Source organism: Poecile atricapillus, chromosome 5 (assembly GCF_030490865.1).
Source record: "Poecile atricapillus isolate bPoeAtr1 chromosome 5, bPoeAtr1.hap1, whole genome shotgun sequence".
Taxonomy (NCBI): domain Eukaryota; kingdom Metazoa; phylum Chordata; class Aves; order Passeriformes; family Paridae; genus Poecile; species Poecile atricapillus.
The window spans coordinates 8,991,436-9,018,648 of NC_081253.1; the positions used below are offsets into that span (position 1 = coordinate 8,991,436).

General features: G+C 48.3%; 1 protein-coding gene across 2 annotated transcripts; it reads left to right on the forward strand.

Moving 5' to 3' along the window:
• STEAP3 (STEAP3 metalloreductase) lies at nt 1-27,146 on the forward strand. 2 transcript variants are annotated; one of them, XM_058839751.1, is made up of 5 exons: nt 1-196; nt 14,547-15,030; nt 15,496-16,023; nt 17,584-17,748; nt 23,604-27,146. In XM_058839751.1, exons 2-5 carry the CDS (start codon nt 14,548-14,550, stop codon nt 23,892-23,894), a joined length of 1,467 nt encoding a protein of 488 aa, XP_058695734.1. In that variant the 5' UTR covers nt 1-196; nt 14,547; the 3' UTR covers nt 23,895-27,146. The 2 variants fall into 2 exon arrangements, with proteins under 2 accessions (XP_058695734.1, XP_058695736.1); XM_058839753.1 differs by lacking the exon at nt 1-196 and adding an exon at nt 2,791-3,096.
• The last annotated feature ends 67 nt before the right edge of the window (nt 27,147-27,213 follow it).

The following is a 27,213-nucleotide window of genomic DNA, read 5'->3' on the forward strand; positions in this document are numbered from 1 at the left end:
GCATTTTCAGCAGCCCCGGGCCATGTGCCAGTTCAGAGCAGACAGAACCCCGTTGTGCTGATAACCCAATTTCCCAACCCAAACGGTACCACCGAGCCCCAAGAAAGCAGATTCCAGCCTGAAACACAGCTTTGGACGGCCAGAGGAGGAGCTACGTTTACTGACTGCCCCACCAAATAGGTTTGGTTTTCCAGTGGTAAGTTTGCATTTACTCCCCCTGGATTCCAGGGGGAAGCTGAGCCATTCCCTTGCCATGACATTGTGAGTGGCAGGGTGAGGTAGTGTCCCCAAACTCTGCTTTTGTCATGGCATCTGCTCAGGTGCAGCCACTGCTGCCCAGCACTTCTGCATCCCCAGTGTCCTCTGGGTGCCCAGCAGCCCTTGGGTTGGCACACGAGGAATCCAAGGGAGCTGGCAAGGGAGAAGGGGCACAGGGAGGCTCAGGGACCACTGCTTTTGTGTCTTGTACAGTAAAGCCTGAGCATGCCCTGGGTCACCCCCCTTCTTGACTGGGTGTGGGGCAGGAGCTGAGCTGGCCTGGTGCACCCCCCCACACTGTCACTGTGGATAGCTTCAGCCCCCCAAAAGCAGTGGGAGCTGGGGACTCCCCGTGGCCCCCTGGATGGGCAGCCAGGAGCTGTTGAGGTTCATCTGCTCACCCATGCCACGCTGTGCCAGCACACGGGCACTGGAGGAGCCTGGCAGCCCCAGCCCTGAGCAGATCCAAGGCAACTCCCTGTCCCCATGGAGGGGAAGGACAGCGAGGAGGGGGTGCAGGTGGCATCACGGTTGAGGGGACAGCAGGACACAGCCAGCTGGCACAGGGACACAGATGGTGCTGCCAGAGAGCTGCAGCTCTGACCAGTGAGTGATGGGCCAGGAAAGAGGATTGCTGGGAGAACAGTCTAGATGACACAGAGAAAAGCCCTTGCTCAGGAGCAGTAAGAAAAAAGGGGGAAAAAACATGGAAATACACCCAGAAACACTGGCCAAATTCTGCATAATCTTGGCACATTGGGTAGAAGAGAAATTAAGCCAACTTGCAAGCCCACATCGGATCTCTCATCAGAAACATGGTTCCCAAGGGAATATTTTGAGCAACCAATAAAGCCAGTCAAGGTCTGGGAGCTGGGGAGGCCTTAGCTGAGATGGCTGCAGAAAAAATGGAGCTGCAGGACTCAAACTGTCCAGCAAACACGTGACCTGCACAGGGCTAGCCACAGGTTTGAGAAGAGGAAAACGGGTATAAAATTAGTGTTCATTCCGAGACACTTCTCTGTGACATAAAGATGAAAAGCAGAGGGTGTTTCAGCGAAAAGTTTTTTAATTTACAAAAAAGGAAGTGCAATCTAAAATAGGAGAAGTAGATTTCAGTGCTTCCCGAGGGCTGATCATTACTCACAGAAGTGATCATACTGCCACGGCAGCAGCCTTGCCCCATGCAGGGAAACAGGTACAGGGAGAAACCCTGAGCAGAGACCTGAGAAAGCAAAGAGGAATCTATAAGATGAATTGAAATGACCAAGGCAAACAAGGCAATGACTATGGATTCTGTAAACAAATTTTAAAGCAAATTTTGTCCTTTACACAATGTGGGAGAGCAGGTAACAAGATACAGCAGGTGCAGGAGAGTTCAATGATTTCTGTCCTTCAGTCTCCACAAAGAGCTGATCATGGCACGTAAATTATCACCACGATAGGCATGAGGAGGCAGGGGCCACTACAGGAAAGAAGGGGCTAAAGAGTAATCTCATTCTTCCATACGCATTTAGTCACAGATGGCCTGTGCAGAGGTGTGATGAAGTACAGCTATCCCAATGATCCTCCTTCTCCTAACCATGCCAATAGTCTTTCACACCTCTCCAGTATTTTCTACTACCCTGGGAACTCACAGCATCTCAAAGTTTGCAGCTTGAATATCCCAAGCCTCTGGAGCTCTCTCTTATCCAGCATCCAGCCACTGGGAGTCACCAGCGGGAACCTTCCCCAGCAATCCCACATCTTTGCTGAAGCCTCCCCATTTCTGCAGGTGTCTGTATCTCCCACCCCACGGATGTGAGAGGTGGCGAGTACTCTTGCAAGCTGGGACAGTCCTGGCTGGCATCTGGGCCTGTTTGCATGCAGCACAGACTGGAGAGGGGGGACATCTGCATAGGGCAGCAGTGAGAATGGGCTGAGAAAGTTAAAATCACAGCCTGCCCGGGAGAGAGGAAAAAAGTAGGGCTTGTTTCATCCCAGGAAGACACATCCCATGCGCAAGGAGGACAGAGGGTTGGCAGTTGGCAAAGTTTAGGAAAACCCTCCTGACGGCAGGGAGACTTAACGCTGGGTTCAGAGGGGCTTCAAACACACACTGCAACCCTCTCCCCACGGTTCGGGAGCAGATGAGACGATCCCTCCAGGTGCCTTCCCTCCGTGCTCCTCTACTGAGTGAGCAAACCAAAGCTCCGGAGGGATTTGTTTTCAAGTCCCAGTGTGTTTGCCCCAGTGTTTTTGCCTGGAGGCTCCCTTCGGTGCCAGCTCCCGGCAGCTTTGGGAGCGTGCTGCCCGCGGTCCATGGCTGCGGGGCCGTGCGGCAGTGCTGGGGTGTTTGCAGCAGGACAGCTCTTTCCCAGCCTGGGGAAAAGAACAACCATTATCTGCTCCACGCCTCGCGACGCCGCTCTCCAGAGCAAGTGCACGGCCCCTGATAGCAGGGGCAGAGGCGCAACAAGCCGCACCCGCCCACTAAAATGAGACACCGGCTGGCTCTGAGATGCGTTTATAAATAGAGAATTAAGGTCTGCCTTCGACTCCCGTCTGTAATTGACACCGCGGGCCGGCTGCCCCGGCAGCGATGCCCTCCTGCCCGCGTGTGTTTGACCTGGGCACGGCAGTGACGCTCGGGCAGCACCGCGGGGACGGGGCTGGGGGTCCCACGGCTCCCTCACCCTGAGCCGGGCCGGGCCGGGCCGGGCCGGGCCGAGCCGAGCCGAGCCGAGCGCTGCCCGCGGCCCCGGCGGGCACCTGGGCAGGAGGGCGGAGCCCGCGGCCTGACATCACGGCTCCGCTCCCCCTCCCGGACGGCGCCGCTCGCCCTCCCGTCGCCGCGCAGAGGTGAGGAGCGCGGGGGGACGGGCGCGGCGGGGCACGGGCACCGCCAGCAGCGGCGAGGAGCCTCCACCGGGGCTCGAACCGCCCGCGCCGGGCGTGCAGTGCGGGGCAGGGCGGGGGAGGCTCGGCTCGGCTCGGCTCGGCTCGGCTCGGCTCGGCTCGGCTCGGCGCCGCCGGGGCTGCCCTGCCTGAGGGGAACGTCCCGGGTCAGCGGGGGCTCCGTTCCGCCCCCGTTCCGCCGCACCCCCGCGGGATCCCCGCGGCCGGGCTGGGGAGCGGGGCTGCTCCCTGCCCGTGGCCCGCTCCGCCCCTGGGCTCGGGCAGGGGTCCGAGCCCCCAGGGCGCTTTCGGACGCAGCCGCCTCCGTGCGAGGGTCGATGTTGGGGCTGGGACCGGGACCCGGGCGGAGATTCCTGCGGGGGCCGGTGTGTCTCGGTCCGGGAGGTCACTGGGGAGAGGTCGGTGGGATGCTCGCCCCGAGAGCTCCGCCGGGCTGCGGTGCGGGGTGCCCGCGGGAAGCGCTTTCCTTCCCGTGGCTGCTGGACACATCCGTGCGGATGCGGGAAACTGTCTGGCAGCGGGCACAAACCCCCCCCGAACGGATCGGGTTCGCTGTTCCGAGTGATGCGGGATGGATGGATGGATGGATGGATGGATGGATGGATGGATGGATGGATGGATGGATGGATGGATGGATGGATGGATGGATGGATGGATGGATGGATGGATGGACATTCAGCCTGTGCTCCTCAGGCACTTGGCGCTTAGGTTTAACTTTTCATTCTCATCTTGCTAAGTGCTTTGAGGAGATGAGTGGCTTCTTCCAGCCAGGGAGAAATCAGCACCAAGATATAAAAAAAAGCCTTGGGGAAAATCTTGGCCAGGGCCCAGGATCCCTCAGAGGCGAGCAGGGAGCGGCTGTGGGGTTTCTGAACCAATAGAGGGACTTGTAAAAGCTACAAAGGTTGGCTGCTTTTAGGGGGGCACTCCATCATTTGATCCATGTAAGAGTAACAAGGGATGAAAGCTGTGAAGGAATTGTAGAGTGACTTTGTAGAAACATCCCACAGGTGATGGAAGCTGGGGTGGGACTGTCCCTGTCCTGTAGCCCTGACCAGGGTGTGACATCTGCCCATGACAGATGGACACCAAGGAGCTTGGGGGAGCATTTGTGTTTGTAATGCCTGAGCTGGGCAGAGGGGTATAGAGGACAGCAGATCATTTCTATCAGAATAGCCTAAATAAAATTAACACATAGAGAATTGCCTCCCGTGACAAGAAACCAAAACTGAGAGACAGCAGGAGAGGAAGGCTGTCGCCTACAGCATCAATACTCCTGTGGGCTGAGGAGATGCAGGACTAATAAGATTTAAATACTGCATCAAGCTTTCGTTTTCTTCTAAAATCACATTTGCTGTGAAACAAATGTACAGTAATATAAGATGCCACAGTCACTGCACATACTTGATTTCCTCTGTGATTGTAAAGGAGAAAATGTTGATGACTCAACAAGTCTGTGTTTAACAAAACCACATAAAACCCCAGGAAAACATGCTCTTTGACAGCATAATAATTTTTTGGTTGTTTATTTTTGCTCTTTTTTTTTTGTTTTGGGGTTGTTTGGCTTTTTATTGTTAAGAACTATGCTTTGATTATGACCTTGTAACATCACACCCATAAATAGAAGCAGGTTTAGATTCAGGGGAAACACATTTTTTCCGATGATGGAAGAAGTAGGCCAGCCATGCCAGCTCTCTTGAGAGGTGGGAAAGGCAGTGGCAGTTGTGATAATGTCACACAGCAGGAATTAAAACATACCAATCTTTTTTATCTATAAGTTTACCATCACTGATTAGAGTTAGCTTTTTGTCAACATCATAATGGAAGAAAATGCTATTTTCAGATTTGAATTTACTGCTTCTTCATAGGTTTTCCTATGCAGACCTACAGTGAATTAAGCAGCTTCCCATCTTCATCTAAGTTTAAGTGAACGGTCACTTAACTGAAAGTAAAAAGCTTCTGAAAGTATGTCAGTGATGTGGGAGCGTCCAACACATTTCCAAAAGCCTTTACATACTCTGGGGCTTAAACATTTTGAAAATTTTCCTGGAGTTTAAGCCACTGAGACAGAAATTCCTCCCATCCTTTTTCCAGGTTCTCAGATTTTCAGTGAGTCTCTCTAAAGCCTTGGTTGTGGCAACACGTGCATTTCCATTTAGTATAAATACACCATTGTAGTCTTTGGAGAAGACGTCCTAAGAGCTCCCTACAGGATGTAGACTTCAAGAATCAAGGTCTGTAGATAACATGTCCACCTCTGAAGGAGACTGATACCAACTGCTGATCATGTGCAAGCACTAGTAGGTCACAGAGCTACCGAGTGGTTTGGGTTGGAAGGGACCTAAAAGATCATGTCATTCCAACTCCCACCATGGGCATCTTCCATAATCAGGGGCACCTTCCACCAGACCATGTTGCTCTAAAGCCGGTCCAGCCTGATCCTGAGCACTTCAGGGATGGGTCATCCACAGCTTCTCTGGGCAATCTGTGCCAGTGACTCACCACCCTCATAGTGAAGCATTTCTTCCTTATATCTAATATAAACCTGCTCTCCTTCACCGTAAGGACATTCCCCATTGTCCTACCACTACAGCCCTTGTAAAAAGTCCCTCTCCAGCTCTCTTCAGGTACTGGAAGTTGATCTAAGGTCTTCCCAGTGCCTTCTCTTCTCCCGGCTGAACAACTCAGCCTGTCTTAATAGGAGAGGGGCCTCAGCCTTCTGAGCATCTCTGTTACCCTTCTTTGGACTCACTCCAGCAGGTCCACATCCTTCTTATGTTTGGGTTAGATACAGTACAGGACCTGTGCCAGTGCAGCTTGGCCCAGTGGTGAAATACACGGTGTTTGTACTTGTCCAGCACACATGAGTCTCGCTAAGTCATTGGAGGAGGCATGTTGTTCACACTGCACATATTTGGCACTCTGGGCTGACCTGCAAGACCCCTGCCAGTACAAGGGAAAAGGTGAAGCAAACTGGATCTGCTGTGCAGGATGCTGGACTGAAGGCAAACGGTGTGAGAGGAAGGGGAAGGCAGAATGCTGTGTGGTCCTGGCACCTCAGGGCAGTGAGTTAATTTACAGCAAAGAGCATCTCTCCCACCCATCTGGATCCCCAAAGATACTACCTGGTCAGCCAGCTGTGTTTGCCTATCCCAGGAGCTTCCCAAGAGCTGCTGGGAAAATCTGCAGAGGCGGAACATGGCCCTACATTCCTTGCCTTTCCTGTTTTCACCACTGTGCTTATTCGGGGCTGGCTCAGAGCTACCCTCCGTACTGTGTGTCATGCCTGTGCTCCGTGGAGGGGGAAAAACAGATCAGCAGGAGGTGGGCTGGCCCTCTGCCATAGGCTGTGTCTTCCTTCCACCCCACACTGCCTCCAGGCCATCTTCTCCCCGTGTGGTCCTGTGCATCTTCTGAGTGACTGGGTGAAGCAAAATCAGAAAGGCAAGAGAGTGCTGATCTTGGAGACCCTTCTAACAGGCACTGCGGCACGGAAATAGCCAATACAAATATTTCCATGTGCATGCAGTGCAATTCCTCCATGTCTTTCCTGGAAAGAAACAAAGATGTTTTAAAGAGCTGGAGCCTGCCAGCTCCCTGTGGTGACTGCTGAAGTCAGGTCCTGCCATCTCTGTAGGCCCAGAGAAGGGTGTAAGCCCCAGCTCATTTTAGGCAGGAACACCTCCACCCATCATGTCTGGCTGCAGGGAATTACCTGATCTACCTAAGAAGCTTCCACTATCCAGGCCTTGGGTTGCTTTCCTGCTCTTCTCCTACCTGGGGAGGGGAAGGCTCAGAAATGGGTGAGTCACTGAGTTGTTAACTTGGTAAAAGCAGCAAGAGAATGAAGACCCCAAAAGAAAGCAAGAGAAGGCACAGAAGACTTAAGAACAGCGGCTGAAGTTGTTGTAAACCACCCTTTTATGTCACCAAAGAGCTGTGAGATGCTAAGCTGAGAAAGTAACCTTCTCATTCAGAGTCACATCAGCCAGATAAGCTCCTGTGTGCTGTGTCAGCATCAGCACTGTTCTAGCAAACTCTGTCTTGCTTCAGGTCTGTGCCTTCCACGGTCTTACAGTGAAACCTCAAGATTTCCCACGCTTTCAAATTCCCATTTCAGGATGTTTTGTTACAGGGTAGGTCTTCCTCAGGCTTCTCATTACTGTATCAACACAGTGGGCACAGGCAGCAAGATGTTTTTGCAAAAGAGCAGAGGAATTTCTTCAGACAAGGACTTTGCTTCAGAGAAGGGGTACTGCAACTGGAGGCAAATTTGGGGGAGAAAAGTTTGAGGGCATCTGTGGCAGAGCATATTGGTAACTTTGCTGTAAAGTACATAGTTTTGATGAAAACAGGCCAAAGGTTTGTTTTCCAGTTGTTTATCATAGATAGGTAATTTTCCTGCTCAGCATTAAAATGGAGGGTTTATCCCTGGGGAGGGAAACTGTCCCTGTAAAGTGATCACAGGCTGGTGTAGTTCTATGGGAGAATTGTAGCCAAAATGTCTGAGCTTGTGTGGAAAACACAGGTTATTTTGTCCCTGTGGGAAATTCTGGTAGCCCTTTCTCCTCTACTTTCCCCTGTTTGGAAAGATATTTTTGAATTTTGGTCCTGGTGAAGAACATCTTGTGGTCAGGGACATGGACATGCCTTAGGCTTCACTGCTGGCTTCCAGAAACAACATTCTCAATATTTTTCAGTGTATAAACCAGAGGGTGTATGGAGTTGGAAGGGTCAGTGCCTGTCAGCCTGTGTTTTCATTAGTGTGTGATGAAGTAGGGAGGCACATACTGGATTTGTAGGTGACACTGAGCTAGGAGAGACTGTAAACATTTTAGATAAGAGACTAAAAATTGAAGTTTGTGACAAGCTGGAGAGCTGATTTAAAAAAACAGGGCACATGTTGTGTGTGCTAGGATTGACTGACCGCCTGGACACCAGGTGAGCGACCAGCCAGGCAGTGGTCACAGGGAGCCAGAGGACAAGGAACACTGTGCCCCACGACTTAACAGGAGCACACAGTTGGGCAAAAGCAAACAGTCTTCTTGGGATGAAGAAAGAGAAGTGGCGCATTGGGGAAGCAGTGTCTCTGCTCCAGGTGGTGCCTTTTAGGGGCTCAGTTCGAAAATGCATTTCTGGGCATCCTCCAAGAAAAATGAGAGCAAGGAACAGAGGCTGAGTTGTTGGACATTTGGTAAATAACAGCTCTGATGAAAGAGCTGGGTTTCACTTGTGCAGGAGAAACCGAAGGGAGATGTGAAACCTGTTAGCCAGATACAGAATGTGTCTGTCTGCAGAGGAGAAGGCAAATCATTTGCCGTGTCCTTTGGGGTAAAAGAGCAAGGGATAAGGTTAACTGGATTGAGAGATAAAGAGGAGAGAAAGTAGGGCTCTGCAGGAGCTTATGGAAGTGGTTTTAGCAGATAAATACCTGATAAATGATATAATCAGATAAAGACTTGCCCTGGGGCAGGAGGAGGGATGAGGACTTGTGAATGCAAAGTGAATCAAGGTAGAGAGCAGTTGCAGGGGGACATGTGGCAGCTCCTGGAGCCCACAGCAGGTGTGTCCCCTCTGCATCGCAGTGGACATAGCCAGCACACAGTGATGCTCCCCTGCCGCGGGTCCCTGTCCCACCTCCCCACCCCAGCAGCAGGGGCATGGAGCACACAGCCCCTTATCCTTGTCCCGTGTGCCTGTGGGCTGAAGGACAACAGCAGGGACAGCCCAGCTCCCAGCATTTCCTCGTTCTTGTATCCTGGCTGGCAGCCCAGGTGGGTTTGCAACATGGCTTTTCTGGAAGGGTGATTTACATCCTTTGCCAGTTCCTGGTTTGCGCCATTCGGGAAATAACTCTGCTTTGGAAGGAGAAAGAAGAAAAGGGGCAAGCAAAAGGGCAGCAAACTTGGTTTCCCTGAGTCTTTCTATTGAAGGCAGAGCTGGGGAAGTCATTCCCAGTCAGCCTGAGCAGGACTGAAAGGTCTCCAGAAATGTGCACCAGAGCTGAGATTAAAGCAGCTTTGGATAAGCTCTTTTATTACTTAAATCTGTTCCAGTTCCAACAAGTTCAGGTTCATGGCACTTGCTGTGCTCCTGGGAGGGATGCTCTGTGTGTGGGAAAGAGACTAAAACATTTGATTTTCCCTGGAAATAAAATGGTGATAGGAAAAAAAAGAAAAAAAAAAAAAAAAAAAAAAGAGTATTTCTGCTTACAGCAAGACCTGAGTGGAACACTTCAGATGGTGAATGCTCCTCTTCAGCTGGAGCTTTTGGAGGGTTAACACAACAAGAGATGCTCTGCAAACAGAGGCTGGAGGGCTTTGGCTTCATGGTTCAAAGTTCTCTCCATGCAGACTGGAAGTCCCCTGGGGGCAGAGATCACCCCTGTCCCGGGAGTGTGTGTGTTTGTGGGACTGTGCTCATGCCAGCCATGGCTGGCAGGGCCCAAAGGCACCTTCCCAATACAGAAATCACAATGTTCCTCTGCAGTGACTTGACCAAGGGCTCTGCTGCATCATCTGATTCGTCATGTGCCATGCTGGTCTGTCAACCCATGTGCTTGTTAAGGAATGTGTATAATAATCATGTGCTTTATCTCGAGTAACATCCAAGCAGAAGCTGAAGCACAGAGCAGGTTCTTTGATGACCTGCATGGGTTGAATCCACAGCTTATGGAGACTCAGTTGTGGTCAGTCTAAACAAACACTGACTTTGGGGGAAGACACAAAAGTAGTTGTTTTAGCCAAGGTGGTGCAGACTGAGTATGTGAGGCTGAGCCCAAAGATGAATTTCTGTGCAAACAGGAACCAGTTTGGTTTCACTGGACAGGACATTCATTGGAGCTCTGTATGAGATTGCTGCCATATTCTTCAGCACAGTTTGATATGTTTAAAACACTGCCTTTTTATTAGAGTTAGAGTAAAACCAACTTGTCTTTTATCTGATAAATCTGAATACCAGGGCATTGAAATGAATCTTGATTTTTTTTGTCCAGAATTGAAGCAAAGCTCCTGCCTTGCCACCACAGGTTCATCCTTCTTCAGACTGTGCAACTCAAACACCTCTGGACTGCAAATTACAGGAACCAGCTAGGCTATCCTCCTGCACCAGAGGATGTGAAAGGGGCCCCAAAAGATGGTCTCATTGTTAAAGACATGTTCAAAGATATCTGGGTCATCCCAGACAAACTTGCTGCAGTCCCATCATTGTTATTATCTCCTTCCCCCACATCTGTTGAAAGAGGATAACAAATGTGCCTGTTCCCCAGTAGCTGCAGGGCATGATCTGCTCAGCAGATTGACTCTGCTGTGAGCCCAGGGACGCCTCAGTGGGCTCCTGCAGCCCAGCTCCATCCAGAACGGCTGTCCTGCTGTAAAACCTGAGTGAGGCCTCTCAGTGTGGGCAGAGAGGCAGAAAAACCTTGCTTGCCTGGCACCGAGCCTAAGCTAACAGCCTCTGCCAAGCCTCAGGTGCAAAATATATAGAATTATCCCTGGTTTTCTTCTGTGAGAACCCCTCCCTCCCTCTGCCTGTTCAACAGAGATTTGAGTGCTTCATTTCATGCAGCTGCTGTCTGTCTGATCCCAGTCCTTGGGACAGAAGTTGCCTTCTGGACAATTTTTGTAGAGTGCCCAGCAGAGGGGAGCTCCCCATCTTGCCCACTGCCCATCTCTGCTAATGCCCTGCAATTAATAGCAATAATGGGAGTGCAGTGGCTGAGCTGCACATGGGAATGAGTGTGCTGCAGCTGGACACAGCACTGATGTGAGGGTGTCATTGGCAGCCAAGCTGAAGGGCAGCTGTACATTGCATTCAGTATTTTAGTGAGGGAACTGCTGCCCAGTTAGAGTTGGAGCGTGTTTATTCCCACTGGGCTGTGCTTTAAATCATCTTGTAGCTTCCTTGGTAAGAAACTGACCTCCTTGAATTGCACATGCTATAACTCAGCAAGGATGCAGTTTGCTTGATGAGGAAGATCAATAAATAGGGTTTATCTAAGTCTGGAGATGCTAAAGATGTGTCTAAGCACCACGATATTCACTCATGACCTCCTCTGCCTCTGAGTGACTCTGCAGCATCCTGGCCATGGTGCTTTGCACCGACTCTGGATGGGTTGACCTTGCTGTGGTGAATTAGCTTTGAGAAGGAGAGTTTCAAGCAGGTGACATGTTGTCCACAGGTGCAGAAAAAGCAGCGTGGGCATGGTAAGTCAGGGGTGGTGGCAGGAGGCAGGGGGTCTGCATGCTCCCCAGAGATACAGAAGTGAAAAAAAGCTGTTGCCTAATCAGACAGTCCATTGCCAGGCATCTGTTAGGCAGAGACCACAGTGTCTCAGTGAAATGTGTTTATGGTGAAAGAGATGTTCCCCTCCTTTCTCAGGAGGATTTCAGTGCGTGGCAATGACAGCAATGCAACCCACAGGCAGCAGCCAGCGCCAGGGACCATTCCACCAAGGGATTGCAGCAGGGATGAGCCCTGCTCCAAAACCCCACCAGTCAGAGCATGACTGAAATAATCACACCAAAATTCACAGAAAAGATTTTGAGTCTTCTTGCTATGTAACTATCCTGCTGACTTCAAAGGCTGTTTAATTCTGTCATCCCTTTTAATCAAAATAACTGGAGATGTTTATCTCCAGACATTGCCAACATCTCTCTACATGTTCGGTGGCAGCTGCAGGACAGAGGAAACACACTGTGAGAAAAATTGCTTGCAGCAATATTTACATCCCAGTGGGACCACAGAGAGAACTTTTGAGGTGGCTTAAATCAATTATGAAATTAGTATGTGGGTAACAATCACTTTGTCACCCTGAATGCTGATTTCTCCCCCTGTGGCTGAAGACCAGAGATGTGTTTCTTTGGGGTAATATTTTGTGTGCACAGGTGGTGGAAAAGGTGGGGGGGAGGGGATGGGAGAGCAAGCTAATTATTCTGAGCAATAGTGCTGGCCCTAGAACAAATAGTTCTGGACATGAATAAATTTAGGTGAAGCAAGAAGGCTTCCAAAAAGTAAAGCAGTGAGTGTGTGATAAAGCTTCTGATAAGAAGGGACCAGGAAAAAACCCAGAAGCACAGAGCAGGCTGTGCTTGCAGACAGATCTGAAAGTCATCCCTCACACTTTTTCCCTGTGGCCCTTTTCTATGTTTATTACCCTGGGTTTTTTGCAGTGAAATAAGCAGAACTGCAGTGTGCTGTTTGATCTCTGTATTTATCCAGTGGACATGTCTTTTTAAGGGGAAGAAGTCACCATGCACTTCTTTGGCATTTGATTTGGATAGCACTTCTTCCATGAGCACACATTTTGGTCTCTGGGACAAGGTGGTGCTTGGTGAGAGGCAAGGAGAGCAGACAGACCTCTGCCATGGAAACAGTATTGTCACTGAAACCATCATGGGTTTGTATCCAGGACAGTGAACTATAGTTTCAAAGTCCATCTGCTAAAGGTGTTTTGCATGCTTTCAATGAGGAGCAGGATTGAGATCATGGTTACTGTGTGAGAGATCTCCTCCAGTAACTTGGCTATGCTTGATGTTTGTCTGCCAGGGACCAGCATGTTGGTGTTTTCATAGTAATGTGACCCTTTGAACATTTTTCTGAGTGATTTTAACAAATTTACAGCTCAATAAAGTGTATATATGGTTAGAGGAGTTCATTATGCCCACAAACAGCTCTTGCCATGTCTCTCTAGCATCTGTAGTGATTTTTGGTGGTCAGGTACTTTGAATGAGGAGATCCTTTTGCAGCTTCTTCACAAGAAAGATTGACTGCCGTAAATGATTTTGAGTAGATATTAGGAAGAAATTCTTTAGTGTAAGGGTGGTGAGGCATGGGATCAGGTTGCCATGAGGTCCTGTGGATACCCCATCCCTGGAGGTGTTCAGGACCAGGTTGGTTGGGGCTTTGACCAGCCTGGTCTAGCAGAAGGTGTCCCTGCCCATGGCAAGGGGTTGGGAGTAGATGATCTCTAAGTCCCTTCCAACCTGAGCCATTCTATGATTCTGTGATCACTACCCACGACTTCCATCTTCTCAATATTCACTCCCTTACCCAGATCACTTACGAGCATGTTGGACAGCATAAATCCTCGGGGAAATCTCTTGGCAACCTATTCCCATTATAAAAATCATTTATTTCTTCTCACCCTTTGTTTCCCATTGGTGACTATTCATGCAGAAGTGCCCTTCCCCTTTGCACCACTACTGTGCCAATCCCAGAAGAGCTGTGGGTGAAGGACATTTCCAAAAGCCTATGAAAAACACACTTGCACCAGCGACCAGGTCACCCCATCCAAGTGGTCACCTTCACTTTGAAAGAACTTGACCAGGTACAAGGCAAGACTGCACTCTGCCAAAGCCAATTCGTCTCCATCCCCAGTATATCACAAGTCTGTTAATTACAGTCTTTATAATAATCTCTAGCATTGTGCCAATACAAAAGCCAGATGTCCTGGTGTGTAAGTTGCATGGGCTGCCTTCTGAGCCCTTTTAAAATCTCACCCTCAGGAATTTTCCATTCCTTTAGGGTAAATTTGCTGTTCCTTAAGTTGGGAGGCAGATTTGAACCACTGACACAGCCCATGAGCAGTCGGCAGTTCCCTGACCGAGTTTCTTCTGACCTCCAGGTTCAGCTGCTGTGCTGCCTTTGAATTTATTGATCTGCTTAAAACCTCTCCATGCCCTCAATATCTAATCTGTTACAAGGCAAAATTCATTAACGTTTGCAAAGCTCATCAAGATCTTTCATGAGCAAATCCCATCATGTTTTAATATATTTTTTAAATGTCACAAGTAAGTTCTCATTACTCATTAAAGAGCTGAAGCAAACAGCGCTTGCCAGACCCAAATATTGGAACAGGCAAGGGCTGCAACTCTCTTTGTTTACCACTTTTAGGACACTTTCATTTCAGTTTGACTTTCTGCCTTGATTCTACCCTGGCAAGTCAGAACCACCCCTCCAGCTTTTCCAAATGTAGCCTCAGGGATCTTCATGGACCCCTTCTTTAGGAGGTATCTGGTAGCTCCATGGGAATCTCAGAGTTTCTGGTCCCGATTGCTGTTAGTGTTGGCTGGCTTTGCAGTGTGAGATGCCAGCATGAAGGACAGCAGAGGACAGATGAGTGCATCCAGCAGGTGTTGGATCACACAACCATGGGAAACCTCTGTAAAAGCCTTCACCTTCCAACCCAGCATGGTGTTTTGTGCCCCTCCAGTGGTGCCTGTACATTACTGCACATTTCCTGGTGGGTTTGGCAAACAGGTCCTGGGCTATTGGGACCAAAACCATGTGTTCAAGTGGCCTAAGTGGCATTTTGTCCCGTGACCTCAGATGTGGCCCAGGTCTCTTTGAGAGCCCCACGATGAATTTGCATTTCTCCTTGTTTTTCCTGCCAGGATGTCCAGAGGAGACATGGCCAAACCTCTGCTGGGCCATCGGAGCACAGAGGGTGACTCCAGCCCCACGCCGCCGGCCGGCCGCACCGTGGGGGTGCTGGGCAGCGGGGACTTTGCGCGGTCCTTGGCCGTGCGCCTGGTGTGCTCCGGGTTCAAGGTGGTGGTCGGCAGCCGCAACCCGAAGCGGAAAGCCAGCCTCTTCCCTGCTGCAGCAGAGGTCACCTTCCAGGCCGAGGCGGTGAAGAAGGCGGATGTCATTTTTGTGGCGATTTTCAGGGAACATTACTCCACCCTCTGTGACCTGGCTGATGTGCTGGTGGGCAAGATCCTGGTGGATGTTAGTAACAACACCGAGATCAACCATCACAAGGAATCCAACGCGGAGTACTTGGCCTCCCTGTTCCCAGCCTGCACCGTGGTAAAGGGGTTTAATGTGGTTTCTGCGTGGACGCTGCAGTCGGGTGCCAGGGATGGAAATAAGCAGGTATTGTTTTCTTCCAGCAAGGGCTAAATCCCAACAGTTTCAGCAGCTGAGATCTGGCAGCATCAGCAAATAGTCTTAGGCTCCAAGAGAAGGATTCTTGAGTGCTGGCTGTGGCATTCAGAGACCACCCCTTAGCTTCTGCATTTCTTTATCCAGAAATGAAGTACCTTCACTCAGTTCACACTTTGTAGTCTTTGGACTATCTGCCTAAGTGAAAAGTATTATTCAGTTGTCTGTTTATCCAAACAGAGCCAATAAAACAAACTGGTGGTTCATGCATGAAAGGAAATCTGTCCAGGAGAGAGGTCTTTGGCAGCCATGGTAAATCCCTGTCAAAAAGCCTGCCAGGAATCATGATGCTCAGTGGAATAACATAGGCTCTCTGTGACACAGAATCCCTCCCGATGCACTTGATCCCAGCAGCCTGATTTCTTTGCCCTATGTGTGTATTTCTGTTCGTTGCAGGTTCTGATCTGCTCAAATAACCAAGAAGCCAAGCGCACGGTAGCAGAAATTGCTCAGGTCATGGGATTCACCCCTGTGGACATGGGCTGCATGTCATCAGCCTGCGAGATTGAGAACATTCCCCTGCGCCTCTTGCCAGCCTGGAAAATCCCCATCTTTCTGGCTCTGGGGCTTTTTCTTTGCTTCTTCACCTACAACGTCATCCGGCAGGTCATCCACCCTTACATCAGGGAGCAGAAGAACAAGCTGTACAAGATCCCCATCGAGGTGGTCAACACCACGCTGCCGTGCGTGTCCTATGTCATGCTGTCTCTCGTCTACCTGCCCGGGGTGCTGGCAGCCTGCTCCCAGCTCTACTACGGCACCAAGTACAGACGCTTCCCAGACTGGCTGGACCAGTGGCTCCAGCACCGAAAGCAGATTGGTCTCCTCAGCTTCTTCTGTGCAGCCCTGCACGCCGTCTACAGCCTCTGCCTGCCCATGCGCCGCTCCCACCGGTACCTGTTAATCGAGACCGCCGTCAAACAGGTAACAGGGGTGCTCCTCACACCAGCACCTGCAGGAATCTTCTAAACTCCTGCAGATGTTGGGTGGTGGGCTTAATACCTTAGCTTTTTCATTTGTTTTCCAGAGCAGGTGTGGGATAATGGGAAAAAGCTGTTACCTCTAGGAGCACTTCCCCCACAGGTCAGCTGCATGGCACAGACAGAGCACTCACCTGTCTGCGCTGAGGACCAGCCATCTCCCTGGATACACAGCTCCTTCTGCATTTACAGGTCTAGGATCATCCCCCCTATGCCACTGCTCCCCTGAAACACTGACAAGCCTTGGAAACCAGCCTTGCCTGGCACTTCTGTGTCTGAGACTAGGTCAGAGGCAGGAAAAATGCTAGGTGAGGGGAAATCCAGTGGTAGGAGGAGCAGAGTTCCCTTCAGGTCCCAAAATCTTGGGAGATCCCTGTTTATTCACACTGATGTTCATAATTGTGCCTGCTGGAGTAACCAAGTCATAACCCAGGGAGGGCTGTGTGTCCTCATCACCATGTGCCTGCAGGAGTTTAACAAAATGGTAATGAAGAACCGGTTATATAAGAACAAGGAAATGGAAAAGTTCTTTATTGCTTTATGGACACTCTCAGCAGTGTTTATCCAGTGTGAGATTGCTGCCTTGAGGCAGTTCAGTCAGCTCTGTAACTTGGCAGTACCATGGGAGAATGGGATTTGATCCTTCCTGCCCCTGACTTCTCACCGCTCCACACTGCTCCCTCCTGGGATGGCAGAGGCTTCATGCAGCTGAGGGTGAATGTTATCAAGGAGTTACTCACAACCGCTCTGATTTCTGTGCTGGGGTATTTGTCCAAGTGATTCCAAATATTTGTCCCAAAAAGGAGGGAAGGGACAGATCCCTTCTGTCCCTCTGTGGGGATGGCTGGTTTTGGCAGCAGTGCCTGTTCAGAGCATACATCAAATGCCATTCCCAGCCTCTCAGCTCCAGCCTTGAGCAGGTTCTTCTCAATTGCCACAGTTGCACATTAATCTCAGGCAAGCATCCTGTGTTCATTTCCCCTCTACCTCCTGTTTTCTAGCAACATCTTTGTTTAGTAAATTAAACCTATTTAATGGGCTAAAGAGGACAGTTCTAAATGTTCCTCTTTGCCATGCAGTATAAAACCCATCTTCCCTTCCATTAGCATGAACAATTTCCCCCCCTAAATGCACTTAAAACAAAGGTTATTAGGAGACTACTGCATATTCAAGCATCTGTATTTGTTTTCATGGCTTTAAACTGAGTTCTCATTGTAATTATCTTTCCAAATGTGACTTTGGGGCTTGCTGCTGTGATTACAGGCATGGGAGCTGAGAGCATTCAGCAGTTCTTCCCAGCAGGCTTCAAATCAGGTCTAGCTTTGGCCAAATGGCTTTGGGATAAGAGAGCATTTCCACATCTCCTAAACAGGCAAATAGTGCTGGAGATGTGAATAGGACCCAGTGCTCTTCCAGGAAACTTGCTTCCAAAACCAAAATAGATAAAATTCAGTTCCTCTGTCCCTAAGCACCCTGTTTTAACAAACCTTCATTGTCATGCCAGGCTGTGGAGAAGAAGATGACAATCTGGGTAGAGGAGGAAGTCTGGAGGATGGAGATTTATATTTCTGTTGGAATAATTGCCCTGGGCTTGCTGTCGTTACTTGCCATCACTTCACTTCCATCCATCGCAAACTCTCTCAACTGGAGGGAATTCAGTTTCATTCAGGTAAAGTTGACATTTGCTGATGCCAGAGAGTGATTCTGCAGAATCAGAGTCAGGCCCTCACACAGACAGGGCAGGGGTTGACCTGCTTTCCTAGCACATCCTGCTCTGGCAGGGCAGCTGCAAGGTGTGCACTGGTGTCAGCAACAAAACCTCCCCATGCACCCCAGAGCCACAGACCCCTCGTTCAGGAGGTGAGACCCAGAGGCAGAGAGGGTCAGAGGGCTGTGGTGTGTCCTGGGGCCCTGCTGCTCTCACACAGGACTTGTCCTATCCAAGGAAGGTGCTTGTCTCAGGAGAAGGGAAAATGCAAGGTGTCATGGGCATCCACATGCACATCAGCAGCAGCAGAGCTGCTGCTGGGAGCACCAGGCTGTGGAAGGCAGGCAGGGAACTCGCTGTAGACACAGCTGGCCACAGGACACAGATCTGCCCTTGCTGTTTAGAGAGAGTGAGCTGCTGAGGAGAGCGCCTGGGAGCACAGTGCAGGGGAAAGACAGGTTTGGCAAAGCTTGCACGCACCCACGAGTTCAATAGACAAGTTCAAAAAGGCTTAGAGCGGTCTGTAAACTGACAGAGCCCACACAGAACAGAGAACTGGGTATGATTTCAATGAAAAGGCCATGTCTGATTCTAAAAGCTGAATTAGTAATGTAGTTTTTCCCCAGTGGTTTGGGAGCCTTCCTCCCACTTGCAGTGATGGCCAAGCTCCCAAAGGCCAAATTCCCTTGGTGATCTGAGTCTACCCCATGGGATGTTCACAGGCACCATATTCAGTGGCTGCAGCTTTTTCAGGGATGCATTTGGAGCCAGGCTTAGGGCTAATTAACGGAGATAGCAGAGAATTAACCTTTCCAGTATCCCCTGCACATTAGAGCTGATTTTGAGGCCAGATGCTACTCGCTGTGTCACAGTCAGATCCCACAGCCCTAAAAACACCTTGTTACTTGTGTTTCCTACACCAGGGCTGCTTAGTATGCACCAGGCTTTGTGTCCACTGCAGTAACCCCTGTGGCACCCAACATGCGTGAGCCCCCCCTAGAACCCCGTTCCCTGCAGCTCCCCTGTGGAGCCTCCCTTTGCACCACTCTGGCACACACCTAACCCTTCCAAAGGGGAGGGCAGGGTTCAGGGATGCAGAGGTGAATATCTATTATCCAGCCTCTCTCTTAAGCTCTGCTGAAGCTCTTCAATATGTATAAATAATTCAATATTCATTAGAGCAGGAGTTTGAAGTCTGCTCCCCTACTTCTCCCACGAGTGCCCCGATCACCAAACGAGCAATCCAGTTTGTCTTCTTTTCCCTCTTGCTGTGGGCTAGTCAGTAATTATTTACACTAAGTAGAAGAGCTGCACCAGGAGAGTTTGACCCCAAGAGATCATCCCTCAAGGAGAAGGGAGAGCTGTCTTTAAACCTCTCTTTCAGACTGGACAATGGGAGCATATTAATTCTCACTACCATGTCTCAGGGGAGGGCTGCAGCTGCTGGGACACTGGGTACATCAGTCCTGACTTACGCATCTCATACCAGAAATTCCAAACGAAGGGAAATATCTCCTTGCAGTGTAGAAGGAGGCTTTGAAACCCCCTGCATTTCCCTTTGGCGCTCCCCAGGCAGCCTGGCAGCTGTCCTGGAGGGCGTTGTGTCATGTAACACATACATTGCCGTGGCAGGTAGTGCATGTAACATGACTGTCCCATCTGCTCTTTGGGACCCCTTCCCAAGCCTTTCTAAGGCTATGTCAACACTGGGACCAGACAAATTCATGATGGTCGGTTCCAAAATAGCTCTTGGCTGCCCCACATGGGAGCTGGCTGGCTTAGTTCATGGAAAGATACTCACACCTATTTCTGTCTGCATGGAATAAAGCATGACAGTGTGACACGAGCTCCCAGCTGATCACATGCAGGAGAGGCACGGCTGGTATTGTGCCTTACTGTGGAAATACCATGTCAAAAGAGCAGGTTACAGATCTGGCATGTTAGCTTCCATATTATTTTTTTTTTAAATGAGGGATTTTTTCAATTACTTACTCCTCAATAAGTTGGTGGTGCCTTTTTTGAGGAAATTAAAAGAACAGCTACAGCTACTGCTTGCAGGCTCCAGAGGTTACATTCACATAGCTCAGTGTGAGCCTCCCTGAATTAATGCACAGTGGCACAGTGTTAATACAAGGGGTGAAGCGTGAGGCTGCTTTCTCAAATATTTGGGATTTCTAGCACTTCTGCAGCATCAAAGAAGTGAAATGCAGAGTGCACACACCCCAGCCAGATGCCTACCAAAAAATGCAGCAATTTGTTTCCACCTCAGTTGAACTGGATGATATTTGAGAGATGCTGTACCACAAGCCACATGTGAAGCAAATTCAGGAGTCATTTTAGTCCCTCCCGTACCCAGAGCTTCCAAGTCTGACATTTTCCAGCAGCCAGTGTGTATACCTGTATTAGTGCCATATACTGCCACAGTATTAAAATACACATCTGTTGCCTGACAGGTCAAAAATCCCATTTGTATTGTTGCCAAAGTTACAGAAAAAAAGGTTGATTTTCACAGTAGCTCCTGCACATACAAAAATTTCAATTAAATATAGTTAAATTGGATACACAGTTCCCCTGTGTGTCCAGTTTTAACAGAAAATGTACAGAATCGAGACATTGGCTAACAGGAATGATTTGTATGTAATTCAACTTATAGGAGACATTTTTAATGTTCCCCAGTGATTTACAAATCAGCTCTAATTGCCTGAGAAGTAAAAATGTGTATGATTGCCTTTACCTTCCTATCCTGAGAAGCCCTCCTGGAATTTGAAGGTTGAATTGACCTGGTTTCTTTCATAGTTCATACAGCATAAGATGTAAAGAATCTGTAATCAGACCTTTTCTAACCCTCCTGTTGAGGCAGTGCAAAGGGCCAGAGCTGCTTCAATTGAGCTAATAATCTCATAGTACTGATGGCTGCACGAGTCAGAAACATATCTGGGTCAAGAAGGGGCCCTCTGCCTTCAGTGCTGCCCAAGCATTTCTAAATGAGCCACATGTGACTGGATCACCTTTGCTGATGCATTACAGGGAGCCTGCAGGCACCAAGGAGATGGGGGAGGTAGAAGAGTTAATGCAGAATAGAAAATGCTCACAAAGCCTGCATCAGAAAGATACCATCTTCATACAGCATCTTTCAGGGAACTTTAACACCCTGCAGGGCTGCTGGCCCCACACTCCCCGTGTTATGGCGGTGCAAAAAAATAAAAAACTCTGCCGCTGTTTAAAACAAAACCCAGGAAGATTTCATAGCCAGAAACTGCATAGAGAGGATCAATGAGAGCAAAAGAGTGGTATCAGGGCTAAGCACATTGGCAAATCGGCCCCCTGGGGTGCTCAGCAGGCTCTGCATTGTACTACACTGAGTGTATATACTGAGCTGTAAATACTGAGCCAAGCTGCAATCTGCAAAACTTTTGGGTTTTGTGCACTTACAGACCTGCTTGTATCCTGCTGTCTGGTGGATGCAGCCATGACTCCTTCAGCCAGCATCAGCACTGGGACCCCACTCTGCTTGCCTCAGTCAGCTCCTCCTTTGTGTTAAAAAGGGATCAGCCCATTGCTGCTGTCAGAGGAGCTGCCAGCCCTCTCTCCAGCCACCAGTAGCTTTGCCATGTGTTTGTTGCCATGTGTTTGTTACCAATTAGCCTTTTTGTTTCATGCCCACCATCCACACACAGTCAGTCAGTAGTCAGTGATGGTTTGTCACCTTTGTCCTATTAATTTTCTCTCCTGCTCTCCCCCAGTACCAGCAGCTGTTTAAAGAGAAACTGTAGAGGAACAAGGTAATTATCTCCAGCTCTGACATCTCTGCCAAGCACAGAGCCCTGCTCAGGCTGACTGTGAATGCACCCCCTGCCCAGGACAGAAAACATCTGCTTTTGGATTCACTCTGTCCCCTTTTCCTTCCCTGCTTTGCCAGATGAGTCCTAATCTGGTTCTTCAAACTTTTTGCCACCCTGGCTATTTTTTGCCTGTTGGAGAGAATCTTAACCTGTAAATGATGGATGATCTGCAGGTCAGGTCCTGCTGTTAGGTTCAACTGTGACCACAGCATATTTCAGCAAACTCCTCCTTAATTTTTCAAATGCAGCTGTTCATGACTGTGTTGGATTTGCTGCTTGTTACCACTTTGGTTTAGGACATGGACACAGCTTCTGGTAAGAAGGACATCTGTGCCTGAAAGAAAGGATAAGTGTGGGGTTGCACAGAGGTTCAGTTCCCAGCTCTGTTCCCAACTCCTGGCATGACCTTGAGTAATGCTCAGCTGTAACACAAAGAGTTCTTCCCTGCCTTGGCAGGACTCAGCGACACCCACATGCCTGATAGATACTGTAAAAGTGAAGTACAAGATCTGGTAGCACACTTTAGAGCTCTCCTTCCCTCCCTCGCCCAGTCCCCCCAGCAGCTTAAACAATTAGCTCTGAAGTTTAGAGGAATCTTGGTCTGTTTCTTTGATAACAACATAGTACATTTTAAAAAGTTGTCTGGGTTTTTTCATTGTTTCTCAGCAATCAAAAATAGTAGAGGGAGCTATGAATTGAGTAGTTCTTTGGCTGAAACTGTTTTTTCAAAAGATTATGAGTCCTTCCTCCCATCTTACCCTGGTTCCTTATTTCCTTGCCACATCCTTTTTCCTGGGCATATCTTCAGGAAGACCATGTTTCTTGCTGATCTCTGCACCAAAACAGATATTTTGGCTTTTAAAGGCTTTCCTCCTTAAGTTAGGGCCATAAGCAGCAAAATTTTCCCTGTCTAAGCATCTTGAAATTTGGTTGTTATTTCAGGCTTAGACCAAGCATTCAAAGTAGGGCAGCAGAGCAAGGTGCACTTTTCTCTGAAACCTGCACTTTTCTCTGAAAACACAGCACAAAGGCCTGTGCAAAGGCAAACACAGAGTGCCCAGGGCTGCTGAGTGCCAGCAGGCAGTGGGAGCTGGCAAGCTCAGGAGCTTCCACTTCTGATGCTGGCAGAAAGCCATCAGTGAGGGAAACAGTTTAAAACCTGTCTTTGAGAGCAACCCTCAGAGGGAGCTGGCAATAGTCAGGAGGAGATGTCTCTGTGGGTGCTTGGGAGCATGATCTCAGCTGAAAATGGGGGAAGTTCTTGCCTGTAGAACAGGGGCTGCATTCTTGCTGCCTCCCTGGGTGGATAAAGGGTTCTTGACTCCCTGTTCCAAGGGCTTAATCTATCACACAGCCTTTGAACCTAACACAGATCTCTAAGACAGAGGAGGAAACCTTTGAAGGCTGTTGCTCACCTCAAGAACAGAGCACTTCTGCCTGCACAATCTCGTTTTCCTGTAGATGACACCAGTCACCTGAAGATGTCTTTGAGAGTGTGGAGCTGTGACTACACCCACTTCCAGCAGTGCCAGCTGTGGTCCAGAGCCACATCACTGCTGTACATCCTGCTGCTCAGAAGCCTCAGCCAGACAGGGACTGGCATGAGCAGAGCTGGCAGCCACAGCTCGGGAGGAGCCCGTGGGAGCTGCCTGTTCCCACCTGCTCAGCAGGGGCTGGGGGCTGCTGCTTCACAGGATGCAGAAGCCCCCCCTCTCTGCTGAGTTGGCATCACCTTCTGGGAAATTTCTGCTGAGCTTCTAATGTCCTACTTAACCTCTGATTAGACAAAGAAAGATGCAGCCTGGCACACTACCCAGGAAAGGTTTCCAGCCATGTTTTATTCTGTCCAGGAAAGGCAGGAATATCCATTGCTTTCTCTGTGTCATGTACACTTAGAAAATAATGTCAAAAACACGGGAAGACAGCCAGGCACAAGGGACTCTGCTAACTGGTGTGTGTTTCTTTTCTTTTTAGTCCTCCCTTGGATTTATTGCCTTGGTGATCAGCACTCTGCACACACTCACCTACGGCTGGTCGAGGGCCTTCGATGAGAATCAGTACAAATTCTACCTGCCCCCAACCTACACCCTCACACTGCTCGTCCCATGCACTGTGATCATAGCTAAAGTCATCTTCAGTTTGCCCTGCATCCACCACAGACTTCTGCGAATCAGGAGGGGCTGGGAGAAGGGCAGATACGTCAAATTTGTTCTGCCCAGCGCAACGGGGGAATTTTCAAGTGGGGAGACCTCCAGTAATGTCTAACAGCCCCAGCTTTGAGGATTTTGAAGCACTATCAGCATTTCTATAAAGGTGTTTCTTTTTCTTAAGTATGTATATGTTTTGGTATAATGGTATTGTGGATAAAATAATAAAACTTGGTGACTTTAGAAAAGTGGACAACCACCAAACTAGGTTAGACAGTAGTAGTTAAATTATATTGCCGATTTGCTAGGACAATTATTGCCTTAAAAATGATTGAGAGCCAAGCTAGCAGCACTAATATACATGGGAAACTGATGGACTCTGTTGGTCAGATCAGTCACTTGAGGTGCTGGCTGGCAGCTCCCCAAAACAGTACTTCTCAGTTGCTTTCCTAGCTGCTCTCATAAATTTAAATGCCTTTTTTTTTTTTTAATACGAGATTGCACAGATTTTTGTGGACTTTATGACAGCAAAGATAGGTATCTTTGCCTCTTAAGTGTATGGATCAGTCAAGGCAGTGAGGTTTAGAAAGATCAATTGCCTCTGGTTTTGTTCTCCTCAATGAACTCTGTGGAGTCAGAACAGCTATATTTATGTTATTGTGACAGCAGATTTTACTAAAATCACCAAATCTGACAGCAAGCCTAGTATCCCTGTTCTCTCAAATACAGACAGCACTTCTGGTCCTGAAAGCAGTGCCTGATGCATGTTTATAAGCTGAGGAAATAAAGCACCTTTTCCAGCAGTATAAAAGCATTTGAGAGACATCCCCAATACCAGACGTCTGGTCTGCACTGCTGGCTCTGAGATGATAGTTACTGCTGCATGCTCTCTCTTATACTGAGCCAAAGTTGCAAGCAGTATTTGATTGAAATAGAGCGAGGATAATTATTGGAAAGGCCTGCTGCTTCACAAAATTACATGGAGAAAACCAAGGCCTTCTGGCTGGCCTTACATCAAATAATAGGGTGAAGCTTTTAGAAATTGCTGTCACCTGAACATTCCCATTTAAGCAAGCAAAACAACAGCTATAAACCCACTGGTTTCACTAGCAATAATAAGATCTTTGAACAGTCCTGCAAAGGCATCATCAAGTCTTGACCACAACATGAAAACATGGCAGTTGTACATTTTGGGCACAGTCCTTCATTGCCTTACACCTTAAAAAGTCACTTGCTAGATCACAAAGCATGTATGAAATGCTCTTCTGACTTCACACCCACTGTGGACAAGGCACAGGGCAAAGAAGATTTCTATCCTACTTTCATGTTTCACCTGTCACTTTCTGTGAAGTTCTTGCTCTTTATCAGAAGAATTCTTTATGTTTTGGACATCCGAATCACCAAACAGTGAATGGACAGCCATTCGCTAAAGCTCATTGAAAAGCAAGCGATAGGGATGACACAAGAAGACTACCTCAGTAAGGTCAAGTACAAGGACATGCCTAGAATAGCCTCATTTTCCTACAGTTAAGGAAAAGACACTCAGTGTTCAGTATTGCTTTGAGAAACAAGAGCTGTCAGCACCAAAGGAGGTACGTGTTACTGGATGTTATACTTTTAATATAAAGGGCAGGGGGAATTATCAGTTTGGGGCACATAAGCCCTTCTACAAGCCAATGCTTCCATAACCTGGAAGAGTTCTACACAGACAGAGACTCACAAGAATTCCCTGTTCAGCCTTGAGTAACTACAGTGAGTAATATTCTCCAGATATTGCTCATGTGGCCAGTGACGATATTGAGTGTTAGTTCTTGCCTAACACTTAAAGTCTCTAAAATGCTGCTTCTTTTTACTGAATAAACTGGCTTGAGGGGAAAGCCTAGATTTCATAATCTGGTGATTTTTTTCTTGTTGTTTTGATGGGGTTTGGACAACATGATGAAGGTACCATTCTTTACCACTGTCCCCCCTCAGCAAGCTGAGTTTATTAGGTTTCCCCATCCACCTCCAGAAATTAGCCCACATTGGTACCTGACCAAATCACTCTCCAAGCAGACTGATGACCCAACACTATTTATTTCTGGTTAGGTGACAGGTTAAGTTTCCGCATGGATTTGAGACAGTTTCACCTGAATATAATTCCACCCACTCCAGTTTAACTCATTTTTGAGGGAAGACTGGATTCAGCAAGCCTGGTTTTTTAGTCATCTTTTCCATTTCATCATCAGGCAAAGACAACATAAAAGCACCAGTTTACACACTGTATGGTGTATTTCAGTGCCTTTTTTTCCCATCTAGGTTTCTTTCCACATCTTTAGGTCAGGCAAGACTGCTGTCTGGCGGCCAAAAAAGATTAGGAGGCAGGGAAAGAGCATTTCCCTGGCTGGCAGGATTTGTCTTCAAGGGAGAAAGAATGGCTTCTTTTGAGTCGCTGTAAGGTTAAAGACTCAGCTTTCTGCCCAGCAGAAGGTTTGCACCCTCACTTTGTTTACATGACTTCCACGCCTACAAGCCCTTTCCCATGGCAAAGGGACAGTTTCCATGAGCAGAAGGGAAGTCAGTGAGACAGCATGGTGCTTTTCAGATGGACACAAGCCCTAAGGGACAGACAAGCCAGCTCAAAATCCCCACAGTTACTGCAGCTCTCCAGCATCTAAAAAAACAGCTTGTCAAATGTCTCCAGGTAATGCCTGTGCCAGCAGACTGGCCAGCCAGCCACCATCCCTTTTGAAAACCAAAACCAATTCTTATAAATGCAGAGCAGCATTTCACATGATGCCCTCTGTATGCATCTAGTCCTTAAGACATGTGACACAAAAGTTTGAGTCATTTCTTCTAATTCTGAAATGCTGAAAATGAAACTAAGGAATTTTTCAATTATCTTTTCCCTAAGCGTTTTTGATATGCATAGGACATCCAGTGAGATTGGCTTAAAATTTACCATTTAATTGGTTTTGTACTTGAAGCTTTTCTCTCTCTCTGTATATATGTACACACACACACACAAATATATGTATCTTATTGCAGAATATATAGCTTGAATGTAAAAATCTTTGTATTTTTATTTTCTGTACTGCCTACTATGTGCCTCTGGGATATGTAAGAACCAAATGAAAAGCTGTAAGAGTAAGGCCAGCTTTAATCACTGGCCTATATAATTATATAAAGATATCCTGAACAAGTCTACACAATTATATCAGAACTTGTGTGAGTCCTTTTTACTGCCTCCCCCCAAACAAAACCATTACTTTAATGGCAGTAGTAGAGGAGTGTGATTGTGTAGAATTTAACCAATAAGAAATAAAACCTACTACAGCCAGCAGCTTGTAGATTCTCATTATCAAGGTAATAAAATGATCATTGCTGTGACCCATGGTGCCAGAGCTCAATTACAGAGTTCCTGTGTGTGTGAGAGGGCACAAGTGTGTACAGGCATA

Coding starts and splice junctions, on each gene's coding strand:
- STEAP3 (XM_058839751.1), top strand. CDS start 14,548: ATGTCCAGAGGAGACATGGCCAAACCTCTGCTGGGCCATCGGAGCACA. Junction 16,024..17,583: donor TCGAGACCGCCGTCAAACAG/GTAACAGGGGTG, acceptor TTGTCATGCCAG/GCTGTGGAGAAGAAGATGAC. Junction 17,749..23,603: donor GGGAATTCAGTTTCATTCAG/GTAAAGTTGACA, acceptor TTTTCTTTTTAG/TCCTCCCTTGGATTTATTGC.